Source organism: Harpia harpyja, chromosome 4 (genome assembly GCF_026419915.1).
Source record: "Harpia harpyja isolate bHarHar1 chromosome 4, bHarHar1 primary haplotype, whole genome shotgun sequence".
Lineage (NCBI taxonomy): Eukaryota > Metazoa > Chordata > Aves > Accipitriformes > Accipitridae > Harpia > Harpia harpyja.
Window position 1 is genome coordinate 29,295,846 of NC_068943.1, and position 25,368 is coordinate 29,321,213.

General features: G+C 40.2%; 1 protein-coding gene across 2 annotated transcripts in view; it reads right to left on the minus strand.

Moving 5' to 3' along the window:
- Nucleotides 1–564: 564 nt before the first annotated feature.
- VWA8 (von Willebrand factor A domain containing 8) overlaps nucleotides 565–25,368 on the minus strand; it is a 199,716-nt gene continuing 174,912 nt past the window's right edge. For both annotated transcript variants that reach the window (XM_052786057.1, XM_052786058.1), the window contains exons 40-45: nucleotides 24,079–24,187; nucleotides 18,286–18,411; nucleotides 16,269–16,427; nucleotides 6,643–6,741; nucleotides 5,198–5,436; nucleotides 565–2,828 (exon numbers count right to left, since the gene is read on the minus strand). In XM_052786057.1, the coding sequence (XP_052642017.1) occupies nucleotides 2,720–2,828; nucleotides 5,198–5,436; nucleotides 6,643–6,741; nucleotides 16,269–16,427; nucleotides 18,286–18,411; nucleotides 24,079–24,187 (841 nt within the window). In that variant the 3' untranslated portion in view covers nucleotides 565–2,719. The remainder of the gene's footprint in view (nucleotides 2,829–5,197; nucleotides 5,437–6,642; nucleotides 6,742–16,268; nucleotides 16,428–18,285; nucleotides 18,412–24,078; nucleotides 24,188–25,368) is intronic.

Sequence of the window (25,368 nt, forward strand, 5' to 3'; positions counted from 1 at the left end):
GTGCCTGCATTGCAATGAGAGCAGTCACTGCTGCTGCTGTTAGTTACACAAAGCCACATCACTCTTAAGCATTTTACTAATTAAAAATAAATGCAAATTAAGAAGCTCTGCAAGTCCCAGGGACATGAAAGAAGAGTGCTGGCTGAATTTCTGAGCAGTGAAATAACACTGCCAGTCCTTGCAAGACAGGGAAAAGCACAGCTGCTGCTTTGATTTCCCTGGGGTAGCGATGGGCATTAAAGCAGGTGAGAGACGCACAGCCTGGGGAAAATTTTGCCCTGAAATGTTACAATTTAGAGAGATGCTCTCGGGTCAAATATGCTCTGCAATGAAGCGTTGTTAAAAGTAAAACCCCCAACACCTCCTTCTGAACTGAAAAAAAAAAAACCAACTTTCATTCATTTCTTCTCCCTTTCTCTCAAAATCTACCGCAAACTGCTTCCCCCCTCTCCCAGCCGCCCTCCTGGCCGGGCCTGGCCCTGGACGTGGCCATATCCTGTGGGCCCATGAAACGTGAACTGAAACACAACAGACATCGCCTGAAACAAAGAATAAAACCAAACACTACAGAAAGGTAACTTTAAATAGCATGACATGAAATACAGTTTACAGGGACACTCAAACAAAAGGTTTAAAATTGGATTTACCTTAGAGTTTCCCTTAAGTAACACTATTTTTTTTTTACAATAAAGGTAACAGTATTACACTGTATGTAAATCTGAGGTGAGAAAGTTTATCCACTTGAGTAATCTAGAAAGTGTACAGTATATTTGCTAATTAACTGTAATAAAATGCTTCTTTTTTGAAGGACTGGTGGCAATAAAAGCAGAGGTGCTGAGGGAATTTCCAAGTAAAAACACATTTACTAACAGACTTACTAATATGCCAATTCTTTATTGCATTTAGTATCTTATCATGTGTTTACAGGACCAAGTTATTTATATTTTGAAGCGTACTTCCCCTTAGTAGCCGCGTCTGTGTGTATGTGCGTGAACATGCATTTGTCCCAGCCAGGGATAACCTTCTCAACCTTCTCCTCCCAACTCCCTTCTCTTCAAACAGGAATTGCATCTTCAACCTCTTTGTTTTCACATATATAGTTCTCATAACAATACTAACAAGCCTTTGAAAAATGTCTTCCGTCCTCTCTTGCCATGAAGAGTTTCAAAGCTGGCCAGGCTTGGAAACACATCCTAAATATGGGACATTTTTGATGCTCTGGTAAAGATTTGTGCTGCAGGACTGACGGAGTAGAGAATGACCACTGGAAACTGGACCCTTTAAAATACTGATGGTTGTATTTAACAAGATCCAGTTAATTTGCCTCCTCCCCTCCAAACATACTGCTCACAGTGCGGTTTGAGCAACTGCGGGATTAAGAGAAATATTAGAAGTGAAGTATTGCAATTCCTCCTTCATATTTTTATAAGCACTCTCCCTTGACTTTTTTCTATTCAGTTACCCTCAAATTAATATCAGCAGAGTATCAGTGATGATGCACACCCCCCCACCCCAGCTTAATTAAATCAGACATTCAATTCATCAAGTATTCCAGTGTTCCTGATGCACAACAAGATATCTATTCTTTAGTACATAAAGAGGAATTATCGCCTCATGGGACAAGCCAAACACCAGCTGACTGAATTATAAAATAAGCCTTTATAACTATCCTGGATATTAAATATACCCCAACACAGATATCTTGCTAAAATAAAAATAGATTTTTTTCCTCTTCTTTTATAAAGAAGAACTTATTTTCTCATGCCTAGATCTCTCCTCCAGTTTCATCTTCAAAAGACCCAAGCAAAACAGATCACGAAGGAGCTCTAGCAAAGCGTTAATAACTTTTTTGTCTCCCAACCGAAAAGGCACCTCCACATACTGAGCCCATCCCAGGGATTCTGGGCAACAGGGCAGCGGAACAGCATCATCGGTCATGCAAAGGAGACAAGGCAGTAGTTCCCTCTTTGGAAACACTGGCTGTTGGGTTCTTAAGACCGTTTTGACCCTTTCCCCTTACTTTTCAGAGGCAGAACTGAACGAATCTATTTTTGTTTTGTTTTCCTTCTTAACAGCCACTTTCTCTAGATCTGACAACTCTGAGCACCGTGCCTGATCAGATAATGAATGTTTACACGCGACGGTCAGCGTTCCCAAACCGCTCCATTGTTCCCAGCATCCAGCGGTGAAGCCCCGATGCCCGTCAGGACAAGAAAGCAACAGCAGAGGAAGGAAGGGTTTCCTGCCTGACAAGAGCAGTCCTGTTTAAATCAGAGATGGAGTTAACTACCCATTCAAACATATGCACACAAAACACTGAAACAGACTGCCTGGCTCTGCCTTGCATAATATTATCGAATCCCAGCGAATCGTGTTTAATAAAACAGGGTGAGATGATACTGTAGTGCTGGCAACATGGCAGGCAGAGGAATGATCACAAGCTGTCCTTTATTTATTTCTCCCTCCAGAAAAACAGTTGTTCTGTTGCCATTCTGCGATTTACCTCCGCTCCGCTGCAATTCTTTGAACGCACTAAGTCGGTTGAGAGATTTTGGGTGAAATTTTACAGCCCGGCTGTCGTGCAGATTTGGGTCGCTTTGCTGATTAGAGAACAGTATGTATTTTATTAATAACCGTGTTTATCCTCAGCTTTAGCATTTGTATCTCCAGCAGGAGTGGGTTTCTTCTTTGAATTGACGCACCGTGACATCAGTGATGCTTAGGCACTTGACAACATGGTAGATGTGAAGATCTGCTGCAAAATCTGGGGGATCTCTTTGGTATCCATGGCAATAAAGGATCGACCCGCTGGTAGTGTCCTCTGCAGCCTAAGGAGCAGAATGAGGGACAAGACACAATTACCATTTCAAATTATGTTCCCAGGGTTCCTTAAGATGGGAAAGCAGCAGTGGGAAGAAACGCTGAGAGCGCCTGAGTCACAGAGGTGCTTTCACGAAGACAATCAAGAGTTCCTAGAGATTCCTATTCACGTCCTCTTTCTGACGTGCAAGAACTCCATTTTGATCAAGGTACCAGTGACCCCACGAGGTATTACCACAACTGGTTTGCTGAGGGCAGCTAGAGATTTACTCTGGAAATGAAGATATTTACTTCCTTTAAATAGATTACCATGAACCCACAGCTCTTTCAGTTCAACACCTCCAGTGATTCTAAATGTGCTCTTTGTATTTCCTCTTTCTGATGGCAGCAGATTAGCTGGAAAGATATTTTTCTGCCAATATTAGCCTGACACATTTTTATTCACAGCTTAACCCCCTTAAAAAAGGTAAACAAGATGCACATTACAACCCCCATCTCCCTCATGTCCAGTCAGCAGGCTTGGAATTTATTCCTTCACTGCTTTTTAAAGGAGTTTATGCTCCACACCGTTTCTCCAATGCTAAGTTTAGTCTCACTTTGAAAGTGAGTTTTTCAATAAGCTGCAACAGAGAATTCCCTTCTCCTTCCCCCACAGCAGTTACAGGAAGGCTTTGTCTAATTCTGCACTTCCACGTACATAGAAATGCGTTTCAGTGACAGCATTGTGTGTGTTTTCCATACCCAGTGAACTAGGCAATTATAAGATCTCCGCTTACACAGCAGGATATGGTCAATGCTTTTTTTAATTTTTTTTTTTTTCATTCCTAGCAGAAGTAAAAGGACTTTCTGTAATTATAATCTTTCAGAATGGATTCTCTTTTCATGCATAACGCAGCTCTGATGTACGGACCCGCAGACACGACTAATGGTGGCTGTGCAGTATCTTTCAACCCTTTTCTGACTAAAACTACGTATGGGGGGTCAGTTCCCTTTGGGCCTTCTCTCATTCTGCTCTAGTTGAAAGCGAGAACAGAAGGAGAAAAGGCACTGTTGATATTTGTGGCTATACCAGCTTTTTGCTGTATGTACTGGTCCTCAGTGGATGTGGAACCGAGGGACACCTGGGACAGAATTTCCTTCTTTTCCCCTGTGCCCAAACAATTTAAAGAGAAATTATGTAGCAGCACTAAAAATAAGCATATCAGCTCAGACTCTCCAAAGAATTTGTGTGTGTAACAGAAGGGGAGTATCTGAGTCAAATTTTCAGCAGTTTTGAAGACCATTAAACTCCAGCTTCTCTTGCTTTAATGTCTTTTCTTAGGCCGACACACATTCAAACCGCACACTGGGCAATGGCAACGGCACCCTGTCTCCATCATGACTACGTAGTGATATTCCATAGGGGGATAGCGCACACCCTCCCATGGGAGGACGGCTTCAGGCGCTCCCTTCGGATGCGCAGAGTGCTCCGAACTAGCTGGCTGTAAGGGATGTCTGTGAGGACCCACGAACCAGTGTCCTCCCTGACACAAGTCAGAAGCTACTCCTCCTCATCAGTAGATTAAAAAAAAAAGAATGATGGATGAAAAATGGGACATGAGCCGGCAACGTGCGCTCGCAGCCCAGAAAGCCGACCGTGTCCTGGGCTGCATCCCAAGCAGCGTGGGCAGCAGGTCGAGGGAGGGGATTCTGCCCCTCTGCTCCCATCGGGTGAGAGCCCACCTGCGGTCCTGCGTCCAGCTCTGGGGTCCTCAGCACGGGACAGACATGGACCTGTTGGAGCGGGTCCAGAGGGGGGACACGAAAACCATCAGAGGGCTGGAGCACTTCTGCTGTGAGGAAAGGCTGAGAGAGTTGGGGTTGTTCAGTCTGGAGAAGAGAAGGTCTCGGGGAGACCTTATAACAGCCTTCCAGTACCTAACGGGGGTTTATAAGAAGGATGGAGAGAGACTTTTTCTCAGGGTCCATAGTGACAGGACAAGGGGTAATGGTTTTAAACTGGAAGAGGGTAGGTTTAGATTGGACATAAGGAAGAAATGTTTTACAATGAGGGTGGTGAGACACTGGCACAGGTTGCCCAGAGAGGTTGTGGCTGCCCCATCCCTGGAAGTGTTCAAGGCCAGGTTGGATGGGGCTTTGAGCAACCTGGTCTAGTGGAAGGTGTCCCTGCCCATGGCAGGGGGGTTGGAACTAGATCATCTTTAGATGTCCCTTCCAACCCAAACCATTCTATGATTTTATGATACTACGATCAAAACCTTAGTGCAGAACACCAGCATGGGCAACTATGCCTAACTTCACTGCAGAAAAAGCATAGTTTAGATTTATGGTGAATGGAAACAAAGAGAATTACATTAGGCATAAAACAAATACTTACCTATCTGCCTGGTCTCCTAAGGATCCTATAAATATGGCAAAAGCATTGACTTGAGCATTGGTGGTCAAGACCTGAGCAAACCTGGATGGCTGAATACCATATCGCTCGAGATTTGCATCACTCAAGACAATAACAAAATACTCGTCAGCCTCTTCCTTGGCGATTTCATGAATGGCATGCTCTGTCCCTTCCAAGGTATGGTCTCCACTCATGCAGAACTGAGCATGGGCATGCATAACCTGTGTGCACAGCATTACCAAGTGGAAATATGTCAGATGACTTTAGGAATAAACATTCATTTCAGCTGGCACAGGAAGGAGTCAATATTCAGTTATGCTATATTAGAGGATGTCTCCATATTAGAGATGTGGACAGTGCTCCAGATACTACAGAAGATGCAGCTTTTTGTACATAATAGGCTGTATTTTAAGACAGACAACACTTCTTAAAAACACAGTGGGTCAAACAATCAAAACCCACACATGGATGTAATTAGACTGGGGCTTAGGGAAAGTAAAATACTTTTGATCAGCTGCAGTTTGAGTAGCTACATTCCTGTGTATTTAAGGAAGAAAACAGGTCTTAGTTTCCTAATGCTGTGACCAGCTCCTGCCTGTTTATAATTTGCGCTAGAATTCCAAAACCTAGCAGTGTCACAGTTATTATCAAATATCTGACTCCTGACAGTCGCAGCAAGGTTTAAAAATGTTGAAACATTTTGTTTGAGCTTTTATGAAAGAATACACTGTTTTCATCGATGAAGCTGTTTCCTATGCAGAAGACAAGGAATTTTAGACGTTAGAAAATCCAGTTCTCCTAACCCAAGTAGCTGCTGATCTTTTAAAAATACTTTTTGAAGGAAGCTCAAATACACAGTTCTAACCTATCAAGCTGCCAACCAGGTAAATCCCAAACTATACTCAATTTTTCTTCAACCTATTACAGTAAAATCTTGGTGAATACACTCATTTTGCAATTGTGTTTCAACACGTTTTCAATCTAGCATTGGCACATTTTCCCACTGCTACCGTGACACACAACTTCTTGAAGGTACCAGGCTAAATCACTGACCTGGGATCCCTCTACAGTTTAAATTAGTCACTTACGCACTAATAATATCACCACATGACTTAGGTGGATCTATCTATATCACTGTATAATGCTTGGAACCTCCTATATCCTTTGACAGGTAGTCAAAATGACACATTTATGACACATCAGTCCAGAAAAACGCATATGTAGCTTCTACCATTTTGGCATAATTTGTTTTCTGCCATGTCTCTGAAAGGTCCTGTTTCAATTTTATGCAAATACACAGAATCTGCTTTCTTGTCTTTCTTTTATTTTACTCTCCTTATGTTCTGCATTCTGTGACCCACCTACAATTTTATCTTTGCAGTCATAAAATCCTTAATTACCCAGCATCACTTATCAGTAGGATTTACCTTAAGAATCTCTAATCTTTGCTTATTGTTCTTGGGAACTTTGTCACTCCCAACCAAGGTGATGTCGAAGCCATCTCCTGAATGTCCAACAATATCGTACTGCAAGAAAGAAACTTCATCAGTCATCTGTTAGTCACGAATGGCCCTTGGGTCACAATGACACGAGACAGATCAAAGGCAATTTGCTTTCAACAGGAAAACCAAAATACTGTTTCCTGCTTCTGTTCATGAGCTGCTTAAGGGAACTACTTGCAATTTCTCACCGACATGAAAACATGGGAAAGAAGTGCTAAATAATGAAATTAAAGAACAGTTACTTATTTCCATGGTCTGTTTTTCACATCATCCCACCAATTGCGGAGCGGTGATGCGTAAGATCAAGACCTTGCCCTCTCACATTGTCCGTGTATTTTTTTAAAGTAGCAATTTTCATCCTCTTGAGTCTGCCAAACAAGAAGTGCATTGTTTGAGAGTAGCTCCCATGTTTGATGGATCTTTTTTGTGACCTCATTCTGCTCTGAAAAAAAAAGTATTACAAGCCTTCTTTTTTGAAAATCAGCACTCCTTATTCTTGTGCATAACAGATCAAAGTCATTGCTGAAAGTATGCAGAGAAGTGAATTCCAAGAGTCTCTGTATGTTTTCAAAGGAGATGGTGTGCACATCATTTTCCTGTGAACGATGCTGCAAAAAGGACATGCAGAGCTGTAACAGTTCAAGTATCTTGTTGAACAAATAATGTAATATTGGGAAGGCCTTTGTTTTATGTGAGAGTTCTATTGTCATTACATGAAAACCAAGACAAGCTGAGTTATGGCAAGGTCCTGCCCTGCCCTTTCTGTTGTGGATGTGGCAGTCACCCCAGGGACAATTCATGAGCAGGACAAAAGTGGATTTAAGAGCTGGCTACACCAAGTAATAGAGCACAGTGCATGGACCCTGAGCCCAGAGAGACCTGAGCTGGCAGTTCCGCAACATGAACATGCCCGTATTTCCCTGTGACTAGCTGGCACAGACCTGTCTTCAGTTGACAGAGAGCCCTTGTGCAGTATTTTGCCTTTCTGTTATTTTTTATTCAAGTACTGCCTACAGGTCCCCGCCGGGTTCACCATCCCTAATTCCCACATAATCATTTGGTAAAAGGCAGGTCTATTCCTCAGAGTTTTTCTGTCTTTTCTTTCCAATTGAAGACCATTTTATTTGGTGTAAGTCGAGTCCTGGAGACTGGAGAAATGGCATTCTTTATCAACAAAGCTCTTTTTATTTGTTTCCATATCACTAATTTGCTTAGAAATGTATCGAGAGTAAAAGAAAGCTATAGCAGCTGGAACAACACTTTTAAAGGTGACACCTCCGTCTGCAAAACAGCAAACGTGCCACATACTATAGATTATTTCACCCATGGTCAGACCTTTTTATGACAGCCTCGCATAACCCAGACTTCCTTCCCCTAGGAAATCTTTATATAATCTAGTCCCCACGCAATCCCATTTCTTTCTGCTCTGTTGGCTTTTCCCATCCCTGTTCTCCTCAGGTCTTCCATTTCTAGTATTTGCTACCCAGCCTCAAGTAAAGCTTCCAGTCTGACACATGCTTTCTCTTCAAAACCTATTTCTTATCACCAATAATGCTTCAGACTCTCTCTTTCCTGATGAATATTTAGCTGGTGTTTCTGTCTGCCTCAAACTGTTATCTTTCTCGAACAAAAGACATGGCAAATGAAAATACACAAATTTTGAGAATAATGTTGAGGTTACATTCAGCATACTTCCAAATTAATACAGGAACAAATCCAGAATGTAAACCACACACAAAGAGAGTGTGCATGCTTATTGTTTTAAAAATTAGAGATTATTCAAATCAGAGGAACTAAATAAAGCAGTGGTTTAGTGGAGCAGAAAATACACGGCGCTAATGTGGTTCTTATGTAATGTCAGAAATGTCCACAGATCTTCAGGGTAGGCTCTTAATTATGAAACCCTGCACGTCCTTTTCTGAGCAGTTTTGTATTCCGTATCACTTTTAAATCAACAACCTAATTACGTAAAGCTAAATGCCGTCATTCTCCTGTGTAAAAAGAAGGCTGATTCCTTCGTAACGAGCTCCTTCCCAGCATTTCACGGACCTCTCCCACTGGGTGTCCCGGTACCAGCTCTGCCATACCGAGTTCATGGGAATAGGCCAAACTCCGCTATTTGGGAATATCATATTGGTTCTCGGCACACACTAATAACAGACCAACGTTTCATCTCAAAAAGGCTGGGTTTGACCACGGTGTGACAGTCTGTGTAAAGGGAACTGCTGTAGCTCCTAGATGAAACACCAGAGGTTGACCCTACGGTTGGGGCCCCTCCACATTCTTGCTCAAGGTGGGAATGTACAACCCGGGTACGGGCGAGGCTGAAATGACCTGAGCAAACTATCGCAGGCACGGAAACGTGCTCACCTGGGAACACGATGTCCTGCCTCCTCCCTCCTCGGCTAGCTGCTTCTTATTCTCCGTGTGTGCCCATGCATGCCCCCAAGTATGTGTACTTATATTTAACAGATGTTATCTGTTTCCTTGTTTCTTTGCTGACAGTTTACTAGGCTATTTGTGATTAAAAGAAGTGTGGTAAGGCAGCAGGGAAGAAGGGGCTGTTTGCTTCGTCCTGGCTGCTGCATTCTGGGTCAAGTAGGGCGTCCCGAAAAGCAGGGCGAGATCCTGTCGCGCTGTGGAAGAGAAGTGCTGCGGTCACCAGCCCTCGAGTGCTGGTCCTCAGGGTCCTCTGACCCCCCTGGAAGTCAAGTCAAGGACCAAGAGTAGTCAAACCCTAACGAGCATGAGGTTGTTTTTGAGCAGCTTCGCTCCCCAAACTGTGAGGTTGGATGAGTTGCCTAGGGATGAGTCCAGGGAAGGAGGGAGGGGATGGGAACGCAGCAGCACTGACTTGGATTGACTTAAGTCAATATAGGACTGCAGCCTGGGAGACCCCCCTTGGAAGGGAAGGATGGGAGCAGGCTCACAGCCAAGCTTTAGAGGTGACAGAGGGAGATGTTTGCCCAGGGGAATGTATGGAGTCTACTGCGATTTAGGAACACAGAGTTTGGGACAGGACTAAAACTGGAGAGAAGCAGCCCGCTCTGCAAGGGCCAAGACAGAGTGTTTAAATCTCTCACCCAGTTTTTCTTTCAGTAAATTATTACCTCCTCCTGATTTGTGTTCCAGTAAAATGAACTCTTAGTGATTTGATGTTGTCTTGGTGCGCTCATTTTAAAGAAAAGATGCAGACAGCTCCACAGCCCTGGACAATCGGGAACCCCAACACATGCAGGCACATGTCTGCTTTATCAAAACCAGTTTCATTCCTTCGCCGTAGCTAAAGATGAGCTCAGAAAAAGGGCCTCTGAGAAGCAAGGGTTCGATGCATTTTTCTCATAAATTCCCTAGGAGAATTTATGTGGCTGGAGTTACAAGTGAGAGAAGAGCTGTGATATGACCTTACTCGAAACTGACTTTTGTTTTGTTTTACAAAACAGATTGCAAGCATAGGCTTGCTGGACAAATCCAGCAGCAAAATACATGTTTGCTATAGCGCAGGCTTAATTGAATTAATATATTATTGTGATACACAGTGGCTCGTTTTCCAATAGCCTCAGGTACATTGAGAAAAGAACTGCTCTATTCAGAGCTGTGAGTACACAATATGTAAACACGTCTCTCAAAATAGCATCATTTTGTTGGTTTCTTTTCTTACAGGTTAAAACAATCCCTATTCCACTGTCATTCTGCACTGAATGGATGGTTGCTGCTGCCTAAAATGGGTAAAATGGAAGACTTTGTCTTCTGCAGCTGCCATGGCAAAAGGTTTAATTTCTGAAGGCATTTAGAAAGCTGAAAGAAGATGCGTGCTGAATGTAAAAGGCAGTGTGAATTAGACAGGCCTCTGCCTGAGGGCTAGATCTTTATAAATTCATCTCGTCTTTGGACAACACTGAACATTCTTTTTTTCTGAATTTATTTCAAACCTTTTGTTTATTATTTAAAAGAATCTATTCTGCTAGGCGTGTGGAATATTTCTTCTTTTCCTGAATTAACACTGCTGCCTCCATAGCAAATTTACAAACAGGGAATACTGAAATGGGCATATAAAATCTGCACTATCCCTTTAATATAGCTATAAATAACAATTCAGGCTTTTCCTAACAGTTACATAACGTGCCATTTATTGAGCCACTTACAATATTTTAAAGGGTTCATAAATTGCTGTTGGATAATTTACTGGACATATCTCCTAAATCTGCCATCATGTGTGCAAATGATGGTAATTAGCGATGATCTAAAACCATATGGTTTGTGTGACAGACATAATACTACCGCAGATAAAACAAAGAACAAACTGCCCTTCTGTACATTTTCAAATAATTGGCACCTAAAATGAGATGTACAAAAGATGTAAGAACTTTAATCCTGCAAAATAACTTGCTTGTTATAACTTATACGTATAAGTGATGCATCCACATATTTAAAGGGGCCAAGGGGCATTTGAAGGAACCTGTTTAACCTCCATTATTAGGATAAGACTGAGAATGTGGCTTCTATTATCTCAGTCACTCCCACTCTTTTCTTTAATAAAGCACTTCAGAGGAAGCGTGGAGGAGATGACATCGGAGGAGGGCTCTGAAACATGGCTGTTAATTTAAATGGATTTCCTGACTGTGGGATGAGCCTCCCATTTGCCCCTTGACAAGGAATGATTCACTGCCTGCACTTATGGGAAATGGAAGCAGGCGCATCATCCTGCGCAAGCATAAAAAGCTGACAAATACCTGCTGGCACTTGTCTGACTTCTTATGAAGGATAACTTCGTTACCTGCTAGGTATAGTCACATACCCAATACTTTGCTCTTCTGTATAAGAAGGCAGGGAGAAAGTATTCTCTACCTTCATTCAGTGCTCTAAACACCAATCAGACAATCAACATCAGTGATACCAAGGGGTACCACCCATGGGGAAAGCTCAGCTGGTAGGATAAAACAATGAAGGAAAAGCCCATCTGATTAATTCACCACCTTTTTTAGCAGAGAACTAACCAAGCACCAGCAGAAAAGTGATCTTGAGCAAAGGCCAAGAATTGGTTTCCAAAGTTTGCACTGCAGTTAGATAGCAGAAAGGAACTTTACTGTGTAAATCCCCTTTGAATGCTTTGTTCAACAAGCCTCATGGTTCCCCAGGTTCAACACATGTTGTACAAGAAACCCCTCAAAATTGCAGCACATGTTATTGTGACTCTTGCAGATGGGGCTACAACAGGATCAGATAACACCAGGCATATCTGAAGGCCAAAAAAGTCTATTTTTATAAAACCAAGCAAGAAGAGGATAAGGAAGAGAAAGAAAAAAGTGATAAACTGCAGATTTCTCATTGCACACTACACAGTTGTGTGTTCTTTTCTCTTTTTTCAAACAGTTCCTCTTTTAGAAATGTATGCTATTTTTGCAGATATACCAAAACTTCAGCTTTGTCCTGAGAAAAATGAGCAGCATCTTGCAAAGTGTTTTACAGACTGGAGTCAGTGATATTTTAAAACAATCACTGGCTCTCCTACTCTCTGAAGACCTAATTACACTCATTAGAAACGGAGGAACTGGCATGAGCTCTGGCTATTTATTGCATTCATGCAGGTGTAGCAACTGCCATACCAGATTATACACCCCCAAAAAAATCCGTATTTTCAAGCTGGAGATTTCAGAAATGCTATTTATTTTTATCAAAGGAATGACTCAAAGAGTCCATCAGCACATGCACAGGAGATTTCGCCTACGTAAGGACAGTGTAATGTAGGTTAAAGAGAGATACTTTAGCCTAATCATTGGATCACGTTAAGAATATGGTTGAAACATGACTAGTTAATAAAAGCCTCTGTTGGTGCTCATTTTGGGGGATGACTTCAGTGGCCAGTAAAACACAAGGCCGCATCTCATTTGCTGTCCTAGCTATCTCTGGTCTACTCTTGTAGATATTATGCTTTGAATGAATCAAATCTCAATAAAGCAGCACAGAGAGGTGTGGAGGAAGAAAAATACTTTTCTTCCCTTGGGTAAAAGCAGCTCTGAAGTTGACAGAGTTCACGCTGGATCTGGCCAGCCTTGAATCAAGGGGCTGTTACTGCCCCCCCCAAAGTTCTCTATCCAGTGGAAAGAGCCCTTAAATAGAGGAGAGTTACCCTAGAGGCAATTGAACAGATGTAGAAGCTGATGACAACTTTTTTTCCTTGGCATGTCACTAAAATTTCCAGCATCTTCCTCACCACTGTTATTTTAAGTATAAAATTGGCCTTACAGCTGTCTTGACTCATAGAGATTGCAAGGAGAACATTACTACTCCTGTCTTACTGTCATCAGAGTGGCAATGTTCACATCCAATAACTGCACATGGTTTTTGTGTAAGTGTTTTTATAAATGGTAAGTGGTTGTTAGAGAGACACGTTTACTGTTGCAACTAACTGCATTTTGAGCTATTTGCTTGGCCAAATACAGGCTTTCATCTATGTGTGGGGCAAAACGCTGGCCAATAGCAACTATTGCCAGTCAAAATATAATAATCTGTAATAGACACAGAGGGATTTGAAAGGTAATGAAACATAGATTTTAAAATCCCAGAACTGAAGACAGTTCTTAATGATCTTACTAATTCTGCACAGTGGGCTGTCTCTGTCTGCTTCTACATGTTATTCCTTTACCATGCACCTGAGGATCACATCTGGGTTCTCAGCTATAGAGCTGCACTGAAAATAAGGCCAGCTGGTTATCTACCACTGCACTACATCTTTTTTCAGTGTCATCACCTTCTAAGCCACTGTCCTCTGTTGCATAAATGTAAAATAATTCATTGTTCATAACAAGAGCAGAATGGCTGTGGTAGAACAGAATGAACAACTGTCCCCTGGTCACCATTTCCATTTTACTCAAGATTTTATCAGCTCCTTGATTTTTAGCTCCTCCAACCTGAGCAGTTCTTGCCTACTTAGCCATTTCTTGTATGGGGACATTTCCATACTTTTTGTAATCTTTGTCATCCTCTCTTCTTTTTCAGCTCTACAAGAACTTTTGTGAGATGGGGGACCAACGTTGCACACATTACTCCTGATGCGAATGCACTATGGATGTTTACAGCGACATTCTGATGCTTTCTGCATTATTGTCTGTTCTTTTGCTAATAGTTTCTAACATTCAATTAGCTTTTTTGACAGCTGGTGGGCACTGAGTGTTCAAAGAACCATATAACATAATTACAAGATTTCTTTGTTGAGCACTAATATATAGCTGAGAGTGAGCACTAACAGATAGCTGAGACTTCCTCACTGTGTATTTAAAATCAGAATTGTTTTCTTCCATCTGCAGCACTTCACATTTAATAGCACTGAACACCATCTGCCATCATATTTCCCAGTCACCATTTATGGCCAGGTCCTTCTCCAATTTCTTGCAGCTGGATTTCCCTTTTTGTTTTCCCAAATAACTTCACACAACTAGCAACTGTTGTCACCTCACTATCCACCCCCTTTTACAAATTTCTTATGAATATACAGAACAGCATAACAACATGGGCTCTGGCACAAATCCCACACAGTTCCACGAGTGACTTTCCTTCACTTAATCACTCTAAAAAATGATGACTTGGTCTGTTTCCTATATTTTTAGCAGTAGTTCATTTATCTGAAGGCTTTCCCTTTTATCCCCAAAGTAGTATCATTTCTTCACGAGCCTCTGGTGAGGGACTTTGTTAAATGCTTTTGGCTAAGGAGACTCTATCAACCAACCTTGCTTGTCACATACGTAGAGACTCTTCAGAAAGCATTACTTCCCTTTACAAAAGCCATGTTGACTATACTCCAATATATCATATTTATCCTTGTGTCCACTCCTATTTCATCTTCCTTTGTGTATGATCCTGCATTTGGCCATACTAATATGTGTGTTGCTCAGATATGCCTGATTTACCAAGCTACACAAATTGTGTTGTATAAATATTAACAGGGGCAGTGCAATTGTCATTAACTTTTCTATTATCGGTGAGCAGGAGATACATGAGCAGCTGAACCAATAAACCCCTCGTTTCCCATTATTTTCATGAGTTCCCACATGGCTTCTCTGGGCTAAGCTCTAAGCTTATGGCTACAGCATTTTTCTCCAGGAATACAGAGCATCACTCTCTACCTGGCCTATTTTCATGACATTTGCAGGAATTTAGTGTGTTAGGGAACAAAACCACAGTTTCAAATTTGTTTGAAATTGTGCAACATTGTGGGTACAGATCTCTTCTATCAACTAACTAGTGATAGGACGAGAGGAAAGGGCCTCAAGTTGTGCCAGGGGAGGTTTAGATTGGATATTAGAAAAAATTTCTTTACTGAAAGGGTTGTCAGGCATTGGAACAGGCTGCCCAGGGAGGTGGTGGAGTCACCATCCCTGGAGGTGCTCAAAAAATGTGTAGACAAGGCACTTCAGGACATGGTTTAGTGGGCATGGTGATGTTGAGTTGACAGTTGGACTCGATGATCTTAAAGGTCTTTTCCAACCTAAACGATTCTATGATTCTATGATTCTGTTTAAGCATGTTTAAGGGAGAGAAAGCATTATTGCCAGAAAGTATGGTAGCACATGCCTCGTTTCCTTAGCAAAGTAGACTACAAACATAATCCCTATTGCCTTTTATAGCCTTTTCCCCGACAAACGGAAATCTGTCTGATTGTATTTTAGAAGACATTCTAGAAGTACATGCCTCCATATGGCCTGTTTTGTAGAGGAGATTTTACAGAAGAACAGAAACCTGTAGGATTATGCTGTCGGAGGAACAACGTGAAACAGACCTGGCTGAATTGATCTGGACTAAGTTTTCTATTGTTTAGGAGATTTTACATTTTGTTCAGATGTATTTTAAGTCTTATGTTTGAGATGCTCTTTGGTAAAGGCATCGGACATCTTTATTCTTTATTCTCCCATTAAACACTGAGTCTGTCAAGAATTAACTTGGAGACTGGCCATTCCTGTCTTTTTTAAGGTTAAAGAAACACGCCCTAGACCTTGTTTAGGCTTACTGAGACAAAAAAGGGTATAAAATTTATTTACATTTCCTCTGCAGGCTACCATTAAATTACATCTGGAACCTAATACCTTTCAGTAGAAGAAATTATTTTCTTGCTTTCAGGTAACTGGAAGAGAACACAAGTAAGGGACAAAGAAGTTTGGTCTTTTCCCATGACAAAGTACTACTGTCTGTACTCTGGGCAGACGGAAAGGCAGGGCGTCTTTGCATGTCCTGAATCTCATATTTACTTGTGTTCTGTAGGCTTAAGTGTTTCTGCTCAAAGAAACAAATAAACAGATAAATACAGAAAAAGGCAGCAAATTTCACCAAATCAAAGTCTTAAAAGTCTTAGATTGAATTCTCCCCTGCTGAAGGGTGTAATTTTTCTTATCCATTCACTAGTATTATTTTTCAGGTTGCTAGAAATAGATTAATGTCTTTATTTCCTTGCGGGAATGAATAATGTTCTTTGGCTAGACTGACTGCTGAAACACTTTTTCCACTGCTCCACACAGCCTGTGCAATAACCACAGAGCTCCTAGCCCAGCTGTAATTACCTTGAATTTGTGCTCATAATTCTCAAAAGCTTCCATCACCATGCAGACAGCCTCCATGGAGCGTTCCAGTCGTCCATCCACCCCGTTAAAGCGGTACATGCTTCCAGAAACATCCACCACCAGGCGCAAACGTTTAGGTTTCTGCTGGGGGCTCCCAGGCTGGCAGGGAAACACAACAGAAAAAAACCCGGTATAAATGGGAAAGCTAAACATCAGTAATGATAAAACATTTCAGAAAGAGAACCCGATGCACTTTGCAAAGGAAGAAACTTTTATCCAGCAAACACCAATTATTTAAAAAAAAAAAAAAAAAAAGAGCAAAAATATTTTAACCTTTTTTCTAACTTTCAAACCAGTTACTTGACAGATACCTCAATTCATTCTTTCCCCTCACCTTCAATGACTGGAAACAAAATACCTTGCAAAATTCCACACATGCTTGTCAGGAAAATACTTTTTCTGTCTCAGTTTTGATTCTTAACATTTTATTTCAGTAAAGAGACTCTCAAATTTGCTCTTTCTGCCAAGGCTCATAATGGAAATGCTTTTCCTTGGCTTACAGTACTAACAGGGACCCATATAAGACTGAAAAAACTTGTCTGCTGAGGTTAGTAACATTCCAAAAATGTTTGAAATCTTGTTCTGATTAACTACTAGTTTCTTCTTCATTCTGATGCTGAAACCATTATTTTTTCCTGAAAACAATCCCCATCTGTTTTAACAATTTTTGGCACAGTACATTCAAGGGAGATGTTTTATTTAGTGTGCAATGGGATGAGTCTGGGTTCAAGTATAAGGCTATTAAAGATGATCTGGCAAAAAACCAGTCACATTAAAAACAAATAACTAAAATGTTTCTTTTACCTGTAAAGGGTTGCAAGCATTTGTGTGCTTTATTCTTTTAATTATTCTCTTAGTAGACCGTGGCATCCCTGTCCTCCCAAAAACAAAGGGAGAGAGAGGGCCCATTAAATCCTACATTTATTTTGTTTTTTATTCAAAACTTCAAGGTGTCCTTTTTTCCCCTAATTGAACTATTTTTACAAAGCCTTAAAACTAATACACTGAGTAAACAGATTTTGAAAAAAATGAGAAATGAAGATCTAATCACTTTTCCCTTATTGATCTTTCACACAGGCAGTGCCAAGTTCCATAAACTGTTCAAAGCAACAGACATCAGGACCAAGTAGCATAAAAAATAATACCAGAGCTTCATCAGATGTGGGTAACTGACAGGCAAAAAGATGTTGTACTCAGCTATTTAAAAAAACATTCTTAGTGTAGTTAAAAATTGCAATCTGTCTTTAAATATTACTGTTAAATATTATGGACTAGCCCCACCAGTTTTGGCCAGGTTTTGTTGGTCTGATTCAAGCAGTTTCTCTGTTGCTGACTCACATAGGCCTAACCATAATGTCTTCTAAGGAATGGCTAAATTAAGCCATAGGATGGGCAACTTTATCATATCTTAATGGCTTTTCCTCACACTTTTTTCTCATTATCATTTTTATTCTTGTAAATCCAAATATCTGTGAAAGCTGAAATTCTTTGCACATCACAGAATAAGAAGACATTTGTAAAACACTTGTTTTTTTAAACTTTCTAGGGTATCGAGGTATTTATTAACAAAAATTAAATTAATTCAGTGAGAAAATATTTTCCTTTTTCTTAGACAAACAAACTCTTCTGCTAATTGCCTTCAGCTCATTAAAATGTAAAATAAGAACATAAAACCTGTTGCCCTGGATCAAAACAAAGCACTGCTTAGTTCAGCATCCTCTTTCTGAGGGTGGCCAACAGCAAATACATGTGGAAGACTATAAGAAGAGGTGAAGCAAACTTTCCATCTTGCGGTTGCCTCTGTCTCAGGGACTTCCCGAGCCAGAGATGATTCTTCTGAGTTTCTCATCCCTATAACTTACTCAAACTCCAAACACAGATATTGTACAGCCAGTATGCAATCACCAAACCACATAAGCTCTTCCCTACATTTCCCTGCTGCTTGTTGGTTACTTACTTGTGGCTCAAGTTCTCCCCGTCGTTTATATATTGCTTTTTCTCCTGTCAGCCCATCAATGATTTTGGCATCATCTAGCTCTCCAACAGCTTGGTGTCTCAGCCATTGTCTTTCCTTACCCTTGGCCTACAACAGAAAAGATGCCTTAATTCACTCAGTGATGTGAGTGTATGTTAAACAATTTAAGACCTACCAAACATGACATACACATCAATTTTCTTTGTAATGATGTGATAGTTCTGGCATAAGTCAAAGAAATCCAAATACATTTTCATAGCTGTCCTGCTCTTTTTCTCTGAAAGAAAAATTAACACTGACAAAGAATATGTTCCCTCTGTAATTTTGTCTTTTTTAAGTTGTTTCATATATGGGAGTTTAATTGCGGACTGCAGAAATGTTAACCTTTTTTTCTTGCAAATATGCTGGAAATCTGTGTAACAAGCCTGTGCAGAAATACGTACAACCAGAGGGACATGTGTAACTGACCATTTACTATCTGTTCTCCATCCAAGCAGTGCAGGAAAAAAACATCGGGTGACTTAAAGGTAAGACTAAGCAGTATTCACCTTAGGTAATGATAAATGGTTTCTTTTACAGTAATATTCATAACAAACTAAATTTATATTTTAAAATAAAAACCTTGAAAATTGTGATACTCAGGAGACAGTCCACTGAATGTTTCTTTTATTTTCTTTAAAAGAACACTGGTTATCTACAGCCTGACTTCAACATGCAATACAATCAGGAACTCAAATATTCATGGAACTCCTGTACATAGAAGCAAGCACTTAAGATTGAAGACTCAAGTGCTTTAATATTATAAACAACATATTTAAGAATGTTTTCAATGGATAGCTTCATCATAGTTCATAACACGTAAGATTCATCTAAAGACAGCAAAGTCTGCATATACGGGTTTCATGGTTTATTTCATTTCTGCTTAAATCTTCAGTTTGAAGTTGCTCATCCCAGCAGTAAGCCCAGCACAGAAAGATTTTAAATTTATATATGTATAATGCATTTGCACTCTCAGCAAACTGCTGGTCAGCAGCTGGAGGCAAATCAAATATCCAGCAAGACACAAACTGTCTTAAATATTGGTTCTCAGGAATGAAAATCAGTTGCTCTCTGATGAGCAGGAAGTGTTACATTACAAATCCCCAGTAAACTGCAGGCCTGGGATTTGAGAGGACAAATCTTTATAATTTTGGACAGTCTGAGCAGTCAGATGATGGCTTCTTAAGGCTCAGAGAATCTTTGATTTTGCTTTGGTCAAAATTTATGAGTTTTTCTTTTTGGGCTGTATGGAAGAAGGAGTTATGGACTACTGCCTTGCCTATAGTTACTCAAGACTAATGGGCTACTTACCTATGAAAATAAGTGGGCAGAAAGAATACAAAGCCACAAGGAAAATGTTTTGATTAATTAATTTTACAGCATAGAATTTACATAGCTGTGGCAAACACAGTTTTTTTAGTTAGGTAGTGTCAAAAGCCTTACAGATGCTTCCTGATGGGAGGCAAAAACAATGCCAATACATGAAAACCTCAGCCTTTTAGTAAATCACAGAAGGGGAAAGTGGAAGAGATTTCTTAGGTTGTGAATTCAGACAATTGTGCCCCCTGATACACTTGCATGGTGCTACAGTCAACCCAGCTTTAACCCCCTTCCGCAGTGGGGCATCCATGAGTTTGTTTGTACCACCAACTAGTAGTTTCTACTATCATTAAATATTCTTGGGACAAAATTTGAAGTCCCTTCTTCCATAGGATCATTGATGCCTCTGTTGCCCAAAGAGTTGTGTAACATCACAAAAAGATACCTGCAAATTCCAGATGACCCCTACATGCTCCACCAAAATGTCACGCTGTAGGAGCTTTCCTGCTGTGAAAAACACAGTAGGATAACCATGGCAAATTTCAACAACACTCCAGCTAATCATTAAAAAAATGTTCCTGGAGACAACATGCTGCTGAGTGAGCAGAGCCTGTCTGAAATGAATCATGCACCTTCCAGGATGATGCAGATGAGATGACTTTGTTCCTAGTTATCTTAGTCACTGTAAGTACTGGAACAGATCCTTAACGCTTCCTTAGGGCTGCTGTTTTGTTAAATTTTTGTCATTTGCTTCCTTTCAGTAGCCAGGAGGGACAAACAACTGAAGATTATAAAGTTTCAGCTTCATTGAGCAAATTCTCAACTAGTTTCAACTACTGTTTTCATTAACAATGCTTTAGCTTTGTGGCTATTTGCTGTTCAAGGAACAGCAGTGTGAGAAGAAAATTGTTTTTAACTATGGGCATAGCTGAAAACCATTTAATACCTTTTGAAGCTTATGCAACAAAAGCCAGTATTTGAGCTGAAATTTTATTGGAGGAACACAGAGTTGACATTCTCTCCTAAAATAGGAAAAAATGCCAACAAAATCTGATTTAACCTCTTTCCAAAATAACGCTAAAATTATTTAGACTGCTTAGCACCTGCCTCTTCCATGCAGAATTCCTAAGAATTTATTTCCTTTTATAAAAGCTGAAAAAAAAATCCCCTTAAGCACGTGTTACACAATGCACATATATATTACAGAAAAGCTTCAAAGCATTTTCAATATATAATTTTCATAAACTTAAAAGCACCATAAGTTTAAAAGCATTTACAATTTCAAGAGAAAAACATAACTATTACATATACACCTTGCTTTGATATTTTACTAGAAAGGGCATGCAACCCATTGCTATTGTAAAATACTGTGGCCATATTGATGAAAAAATATTGTATATATATATACATTCTGTTGCTTTTGAAATTAGAAGAATGTCCTAGATACCATATCTTATCAGCATGGCAATGGCTGATCACAATACACCGCTGCAGTAATTCTTTTCACTGAAAGATCTCAAAGGTGTATTTGCAAAAAGACCTGCAAAATATAACCGTGATGTCTGTAAATATCAGAGAAAAAGTTGTGTATCTGAAGTGATCACATCTAAATATGCAACTCGTAGCAGTATGGGATGGTATGAAATACTGCCAGTCGTGGTCTGCATTTGTTTCTGGGAAAACATTATGCATATGTTCCCTTAGCCGCCAAAATCAGAAAACTACTACTGACAGGGCACAGGGTTTTCCGCATCGTCAGCTCTCTGAGCCATGTTTATTATAGGACTGCCACTATTTTATTCTTGCTGCTATGACCAGACAGTTCCCACACAGTCTAAATCAGGCAGAGCCCCAGCAGGCTCGGTGACTCAGGCTCAGGTTTGCCCAGTTTAAATGTAGGTGCCTAAATGATGCTCAGAAGCTATAGGGACAGTTGGCCCAGATTCCCTCTGTGCTAGTCAATAAAAAGACAAGTACTTTCTGGAAGGCAAGTCGTCTAAAATCTAAGAAGGCCTTTCTGAGTGAGTGACTGACCATAAGCTTTTGAATCTGGAGTTCAGACAGACAAGCTTTATTCAACATTTGTTAATGTTGTTCAAAGAGCTGACAGAGATCAGCGAGTTATGCAAAGTAAAATGAACAACGAAATTACATTCTCAGACTGCATTTATGTATCGCTTTCAAGGATCAGCCTATTCCAAACATGTGAGCCATCAACAACTGGACCTGAATCCCAGCGTCTTGATTCTTGGGATGTAAAATTTAATCAAAGGAACGTGTTTTTAAAAAACCCTGCCATCCTAACAATAAAAAGGCATACGTTGAAAAGAAAATCCAGGTTAAATAAACATGGACAATATATTTCCATTATGTGAACACACTGAGTTTGAAACAAAGCAAACTCAAACATTTTTAAAAAGCCAAAAGCGTTCTCTACTGAGAAGGTAATTTGGGATTTTCACAACGTTAAAAACACACAGACATCTGAGCTGCAAAGTTTACTGCAACTGACTGTGCCATTGACTTCTTATTTATTTGAGAAATGAGGAATGTCTGACTGATAACAGAATGAAAACAGTTTTAGCTGAGAACCCATGGCATACATAGGACTATCCAGAAAAAAGGGGAGACAGAGGCATAGTCCTTCATCAGGGTTAAATGACTTACCATGCTGAAGAATTCAAATAAATTTTTTTTCTTCTCAAAAAGATAACATGAAACGTGCTTGGACTCAGCTTCCCAATTAACAGAAAGCACTTTGCAACTAAGTAACTCCTGTTATCATTTATCTTCATTTTCCTAGTGCATCTTCTAATAAAAAACCCTACCAAAATCCCTATAAAAATTTATAAAGTTAAAAATTTGCTTTCAATATTGCTCTTATTCTACAAGCTAGCTTTTCCAAATTCAGTGAGTTTGTTTTTTCATCATAAAGTACATTTACTAGCTCTGTGGTTAGCTGTTATAGATTTTTCCAGGAAGTTAGCAAAGTCTCATAAAATACTGAGGCTTATAAGACTTTACCTTGATATTAAAATGACCTTTTTAACAAAGCATCAGGATATGTCTCCTTATACTAAAATATGTTATATTTTGATTATGATTAATGTGATCCCTGAATGTAAGAATTTTGGCTCCAAGGAATAGATAAGGCAGACTAAAAAAAGACTTTAAACTGAAGATTCACTTATTCACACCTAGAATGTGCTTCCAATGGCATGCCTACTAGAAACACGGTAAAAAAAGGACCTAGATATAAATGATGTGGGAAAAACTGAGATTTATGTCTCAAATTTTTCAACTGAAACCTGTCTTTACAAGCCAAGAGCTGATGTCCTGAACTGAAACACATATTAGGTGAATGAATCACCTAATCATGACCATCTTAAATGTTCATCATATGAGGAGCTCTCTGAATTGATACATTCATAATAAAACTGGCTAATGGTTCTCTATCTATACATGTGATTACAGTAGTGTTGTTGTAGTCACAATGGCTTAAAGATATAAGTAAGGCAAAGAAAAACGTTATCTTTCTTACTTGCAATACCAGGAGATTGGATTTTTTGACATAGGAGGAGTCTGTCGATCATACAAAGTAATTTCTTTCTATATTTCAGTTTTACTGCTGAAGTAAGCAGACAGATTAGACACAGCACAGTGACTAAAAGACTAAGGTATATGTATACCAGCAGTTGGTAGCCTTCAACAGAAATATTTTTAATCAGAGATATCTTATAAGGAGTAAAATTAATTTTTCTTTAATTTTCACTGATGACTAGCAGATTCCTCCTAGAAACAATACACTCCTTATTTTATTTCCCCCATATATTAACACTAGTATTAATAAAGCCTGCAACAATCACAGGATCAATTACTAGAAGAAAGGCAAACTGGTAGTTTTGGTCAGCTTCCACTTAGATTGGGGCTACACCTATTTTTATTACCAAGAGTTAAAAAGAAACCTGAGAAAAACTCATGTTTTCAGCTGCATATGCAGTAAAGCTATGACCTGGAGCGAGTGTTTCTTTTAACATCTATAGCATTTGCACTTCTAAGTTAAAAAAGTCTTTTGGACAGGAGGTAAAGACAAAAGCTGTTATCTACACACCACCACATATTCTTTTAATAACATATAGTATTTTCTTTCACAAAATTGTGCTCCTGAATAAGTAATCTCTGTAAGCTGTGGTATGGGAATACTGTAACTTGCAGAGATGAGCCCCAGGACCCACTTAAAAGCTGCCTTTGAAATAGTAATACGAGACTCTTTTTCCTAACCATGACTATAACTTGAATCTGCTTTTAGCCCTCAAAGTTATGATCGTCAGATGGTAACACGATGTTAGCAGGATAGTATTTGGGGCCTAATGTGATGAGCTCACCAGGTTCCTTTATCAGTGAATCTAAGATTACCTGCAGGTTGTCTAAGATGATACGGAGTGACTGAACTTGACGTTGGACTGCTCCAGAGAACCTCTCGTAAGTTGATGCATCGTATTCACTCATCTGAATCTCTTTCAATCTAGAGAAAAGAACAGGGAGCTAAGAACAGTTTAGGAAGCAAGCATGTCATCCATTTATGTATGTAAATTACAAGTTTAATTACTTGATAACAGGAAATTCAGACTGTAAGAACCACACACAAGAAACAAATCAAAGAAGTGGCAGGCGCTTTTGTGAATTTTTGACAAGGCAGGTGACACCAGTGTCCACAGGGATTGCATCACATTAAAACTTATTAAAGTTACTAATCCTTTTCCTCTCTCCTAATCTGCTTTAATGTTTGGGAAGTAAACCAGATGTTCTGAAAACTGTGATCAAATTCTAAAGGTTTTACTGGCTCAGGTGTTGCTATGGGTACATAAAAGGATCATGAGTGTCTATTCATTACTTCACCGTCGGAGTATTTTAAACATAGAATCATAGAATCATTTCGGTTGGAAAAGACCTTCAAGATCATCAAGTCCAACCATTAACCATGCCCCCTAAACCATGCCCTGGAGTACCCTATCCACTCGCTTTTTGAATACCTCCAGGGATGGTGACTCAACCACTTCCCTGGGCAGCCCATTCCAATGTTTGACAACCCTCTCAGTAAAAAAATTTTTCCTAATATCTAACCTAAATCTCCCTTGCCTCAACTTGAGGCCATTTCCTCTTGTCCTATCTCCAGACACCTGACAGAAGAGACCAACACCCTCCTCACTACAACCCCCTTTCAGGTAGTTGTAGAGAGCAATAAGGTCTCCCCTCAGCCTCCTCTTTTCTAGACTGAACAACCCCAGATCCCTCAGCCGCTCCTCATAAGACTTGTGCTCAAGGCCCCTCACCAACTTGGTTGCCCTTCTCTGGACACGCTCAAGCAGCTCAATGTCTTTCCTGTAGTGAGGGGCCCAAAACTGAACACAGTACTCAAGGTGCGGCCTCACCAGTGCCGAGTACAGGGGAACAACCACCTCCCTGTTCCTGCTGGCCACACTGTTCCTGATACAGGCTAGGATGCGATTGGCCTTCTTGGCCACCTGGGCACACTGCTGGCTCATATTCAGCCGGCTGTCAACCAGCACGCCCAGGTCTTTCTCTGCCGGGCAGCTTTCCAGCCACTCTTCCCCAAGCCTGTAGCACTGCATGGGGTTGCCGTGACCGAAGTGCAGGACCCGGCACTTGGCCGTGTTAAACTTCATACAATTGGCCTCACCCCAT